At 29.3% G+C, this 5,494-nt stretch overlaps 1 protein-coding gene across 1 annotated transcript; it reads left to right on the forward strand.

The window, feature by feature from the left end:
- On the forward strand, positions 1–2,827 carry LOC101500749 (uncharacterized). The gene is made up of 5 exons (XM_004517181.4): positions 1–750; positions 1,182–1,239; positions 1,534–1,617; positions 1,724–1,859; positions 2,278–2,827. Exons 1-5 carry the CDS (start codon positions 144–146, stop codon positions 2,560–2,562), a joined length of 1,170 nt encoding a protein of 389 aa, XP_004517238.2. The 5' UTR covers positions 1–143; the 3' UTR covers positions 2,563–2,827.
- Positions 2,828–5,494: the final 2,667 nt, after the last annotated feature.

Raw genomic sequence — 5,494 nt, forward strand, 5'->3', positions numbered from 1 at the left:
TCACATTTCTTTTCTTTTCCAACATTTTTCCTTATTCATTAACCATTAGTCCTCTATTTTGTTAACACTGCAACACTACTAAAAAAATCACACACTTTTCAATTAAGCAAAAAACATAATAACCAATCAACAACAACAACAAAATGTGCAGCTCTAAGACCAAAGTAACTGTAGTCATAGAATCCTCCATCAACACAACAACACCACCAATTTCTAGAATCAATGGAAGACCAGTACTTCAACCAAATTGCAATAACCATGTTCCAAATCTTGAAAGAAGAAACTCAATCAAAAAAATAACACCACCACCAAAATCACTTTCTCCACCACCACTTCCAAACAAGACTACCAGTTCAATATTGACACCACCAATTTCTCCAATAGCTACAAAGAGAGGAAATGACAATAATGCCCTTAATTTAAGCTATGAAAAGATTGTGATTCCTAAAAACATAACAATGAAGAGTAGTCCAAGTTTGGAGAGAAAGAAATCAAAGAGTTTCAAAGAAGGGTCAATTGGTGTTGTTGTTGAAGGTTCATTGAGTTATTGTTCTTCTTTGATCACTGAGTCACCTGGAAGTATAGCAGCTGGGAGAAGGGAACAGGTGGCACTCATGCAGGCTCAGAGGAAAATGAAGATTGCTCATTATGGAAGATCTAAGTCTGCTAAATTTGAAAGAGTTGTTCCTATTGATCCTTCAATTACCACTGAAGAGGAGAAGAGATGCAGCTTTATCACACCCAATTCAGGTATTTAATTGCTATAGTTAATATTTTAGTATATTTTAAAATTATCTCAGGAATTTTAAAATGTTAATCAAGTTCATCCTTCTGGATCTGTTATCAAATGTATTTCTAACTTTATTCACCCTGATATCGCCTAGTTAATGTCATTCTTGTTAATCAGTCTTATATTGGATGAGATAAGTCTTGAACATGTATATATATAAGAGGGGACAGTTGAATTAGGTTCAACTCATATTCTAAGAATTTTAATCACTGCAAATGTAAATAGAGAGACTAAATTGATACGGTGTCATAATTTGAATGAGTAATTTGAGTATTTACTAATAAATATTTTGATACAAATTCATATATACCATTTTTTTGTACTTAGTGCTATGTGGCTGTATGAAAACAAAATGTGTTAATTATCTCAATATCTCTCTTATGATGAATAGATCCGATCTATATTGCTTATCATGATGAAGAATGGGGAGTTCCAGTTCATGATGACAAGTAAGCTCCCACTTCTTTACTTCTCTCTTTGTACCACACAAATAAGATTTGTTTGGATTGAATTATTTAAGTTTATCTACTGATATAAATATTTAGAGAGTTTGTAGAAACAACTTATGACAACATGTTCATAAGTAGTTTTTAATTTATTTTTGTAAACTCTTTTCGGATATAGCTTATAAATAATCATTTATTTGTATGTATGTTATGTTATAAGCACTTATGTTTATTTACTGACATGAATTAACTGAGACAAATGATGAAGACTGACAAAAACTCTTTGTCCATATTCAGGATGTTGTTTGAACTTCTAGTTTTAAGTGGTGCTCAAGTTGGGTCTGATTGGACTTCAACCTTGAAAAAACGCCTAGATTTCAGGTTTGATTCTGCTCAAACTCATTCATATACATAATTCCAAATGCACAAACATTAACATTTATTTATTTTGTTTTAGTGAAGTAATATAATTTTAAATTATATACAGGGCTGCATTTTCAGAATTTGATGCAGAAAAAGTGGCCAACTTGACTGATAAGCAAATGATTTCTATAAGTTCAGAATATGGCATTGATATAAGCAAAGTTAGAGGAGTTGTTGATAATGCTAACCAAATTTTACAGGTAAAGAAACCTTTAATTAATTAGGCCAAAAAAAATGTGCCCTTTTCATCATTCTTTTTCTACTTCATATCTTTTCTTTTTAGTTATAGAGATATTCTAGTTCTAGTAGAAAAGAAAATAAATAACAGAAAAGTTATACTATTAAAAGAATATTATTAGAGACTTGTTTTATTCCACTTCTCATTATTTTCTTTTATAATTCACTTATTGATGAAAAGAAAACTCCAGACAAGTTCCAATAGGGTATAAGTTTTAGCTTCTAGTCCCACATGAGTTGATTGGTCACTGCTAAATTTTAAACCATATCAATGTTGCTACATATTACAAAAAAATTGTTAGTTTTGTTTAAAGATAAATCATATTTTCAATGGTCATAAAGTATCTTCTAATATTTAGTTTGAAAATTGTGTCATTACAGGTTAAAAAAGGGTTTGGTTCATTTGCCAAGTATATATGGGGGTTTGTGAATCATAAACCAATCTCAACAAAATACAAATTTAGCCACAAGATTCCAGTGAAGACATCAAAATCAGAGAGCATAAGCAAAGACATGATTAGAAGAGGTTTTAGGTTTGTTGGCCCAACAGTGGTTCATTCATTTATGCAGGCAGCTGGCCTAACAAATGACCACTTAATCACTTGTCATAAGCACTTGCAATGCACTTTATTGGCAGCTAGACTCAATATAGAGCAATCTCTATAGATCCAATTTCAAATGATGAATAAGGAGCAATCATAAGAGATTCACCCTACAAGATTTCCAGACATCAATTAAAAGTTGTTATTATTATATATGCTTAAGAGCATATGTAATAGTTTAATGTGCTAACTATAGTATACTTTTTTTTAAGTTAATTGTTGTGTATAATATTAGATAGGCCTAAAAAGTTTCGTTTTTTTTTCTCTCTGATTTGTGAGGTGTTGTGAGAATTTTTAATGATAAGTTTGAGTGTGCTAAAGTTTATTCATTGCATAGTTTAAGAATCTTTAATCAAGTTTTAGTTATCTTCCGGTTAAATTTTAGATTATCACGACTCTTTTCTTCAAATTCAGAGGATTAAAATGGAAAAAAATTGATGATTGCATAATTTAAGAAGAAGAAGAAGAAGAAAAAGAAAGTAAACAAACATTTTAGTCTTTAAAATTATAAAAGTCAATCAATTTAATTTTTCAAATATACAAAATAGCAATTTAGTCAATCAGATATGCAAAATAGTAATTGATTGATTTTTTTTTAATTTAAATAATTAAATTACCATACTCACAAATTTAAAGGATTAAATTCACCTCAGCTTATAATTTCATGAATTAAAATGTCTTTTTACTATAAAAAAATATTGTTATTAGTTAGAGAGAAGAAAAAGGTTAAGGATGATGGTGTTATTAAGTGGTGGGAGTGTTAGGGAACAGTGAGCATGTGCATGTGCCAATGGGGGGCAAGGGCATGTGTGGTGTCAGTTTGCTTTGTAGAGAGACCATGTGACCCATAAGGACTTTGCATTATTTTGGTTTCCTTTAACAGCCTGTGTGGGATACTTGATGAGGGTTGTGTGGGGACCACCTTAACATCCCTTTTCCCTTCTCTTTGCTTTGTTTATGGAGTTGTTATAATTTATCTTTATTGTATTCTCTAACTTTTTGGCTTGAGCGATACCATGTCATGTTATATTATACCCCTTTACAAATTATTTTGGAGTTAGTGATGTTTTGAGTGGCATGTGCTTCTGTACTACTTTATTACTAATATGTATAAATATATTTTTTCAAAATATTAATCAGATAACATTGAGAAATTCTAAGGTGGACTAGGAATTAGAAATTAGAAATTATTTGAAATTGTAATGACTTTCTTCTTCAAAGTATAAGTTAATAATTTTTCTTCTCTTTTTGTTGTTGAAATAATGGTCTATATTGGTATCAGTTTTGATAAGTTGATTTTTGAAAAGTATATTATCTTGACTGTAAAAATTAAAATGACTGTTAATTTATATTTTCTAAAAATATCCTCGATTGTTGTTAAAATTTCAAGTAATTTATAAATATCTTATACAATGGAGAGATAGTTCACCATATCATCTGCATATAAGATAAGTATGTATCTTCTCTCCATGTGCCTCCTTCACTTTCTTTATTCTAATTGGTTACATCAAACATTGAATAATAACTAACTATTGTTGTAGAAGCATTTAACATGGTTATAGATGCACAGAGAGGGAGTTGCATATGCATGAGAATAAGTGGTTTCCCTAACAATAACTTCCTTGACAAGAGAGTAACAGAATATATGGCTAATTAATGTAAGGTAGTTGACAAAACCAGAAATCCACTTTAACATTGAGGAAAGTCTCCCCTTCTTACAACGTATGCACAATTTATTGATTCATATCAAACATTGTACCAACTAATTAATTTTATTTTATATAGTAGTTAATACACATTGATAAATAGTTGAATAATGTTATCCTATAATTGCATTTCAGTTGAAAAGACATTAATATATGGCTCTATATGATATTTTAAAAAGTCACTATTGTTATCTTTATTGCGACATCCAACTTTTTTATGTTTTTATCGTCGCAATTGAGGTTTTATTTATCAAATTTGATCACTATTATTAATATCAAATATTTCAACTGCTACACTTGAACTCCAATTTAAAATCTAATAAACACATCGACATGTCACTATCCATCTTTGTATTAGACACGCTATGATTCTCAAAATAATAACTAAAATCTTTTCTTAATTCTCTTTTGAGTGGAGTTAGTTACTGATGGATTTAAGTGTGATTGATTAATTTTTACATAGATTATGAATGAACTAAATATTAAATATATAAAAGTAGTAATTCATAAATACTCAATGTCTGAAGATTTTGAGTAGAGATATAATGTCAAAGTCTCTTAAAGATTCTAAACATTTAACTCGTTGATGCTTCTAACATTTCCCTGAACTTCCCAACAGTTACATGTTAGTTTTGTCGCCCAATTGGGCATAATATTCAGACTATCCATTCATCTATTTCTAGACTATCCATTCCTCGTATAATATTCAGAATCTGCATAAAACGATAAATTCATGCCTCTCACATTCTCTTTGCTTCTCAAAAGCACCATGGTCATTACTCAACTTGATTGTTTTTTATGAGATTTTCGAACTCTAAGGTTAGTAATTGAGCATTAGGATGCTATTAAGATTGCTTATCTGATAATCTAGTGATTGGGCATTAGAATGCTAGCTAGTAGTAGAGAAAATAAGATAAATAAATATTAAGGAATATCCTTTGTTTTGAAGGAAGCATGGATGCTAAAGAATTGGCATCTTTGATCATTAAATATAGTTCCCACATTTCATGATTTCCCTATCTTCATGCATAAGCAATTGCCAATTTGTCAGGGGATATATACGTAATATAACGTCATTTTAAAAATAAAATATATATTTTAAAATGATTGTTATTTTTTATTTTTAAAGTAATTTTAATTTTTTTTTTGTTTAAATGCAGTTTTGCTAGCATTTATTTTTTGTTTAAATGATATTTGAGAGCGCTCTCTTTATTTTTATTAATTTACATAATTGGTATTTTATTTTAAAGTTGATCATTTTGATCCATTTATTATATTTTTGAACTAAAA

This window comes from Cicer arietinum, unplaced genomic scaffold (genome assembly GCF_000331145.2).
Source record: "Cicer arietinum cultivar CDC Frontier isolate Library 1 unplaced genomic scaffold, Cicar.CDCFrontier_v2.0 Ca_scaffold_5707_v2.0, whole genome shotgun sequence".
NCBI classification, from domain to species: Eukaryota; Viridiplantae; Streptophyta; class Magnoliopsida; order Fabales; family Fabaceae; genus Cicer; species Cicer arietinum.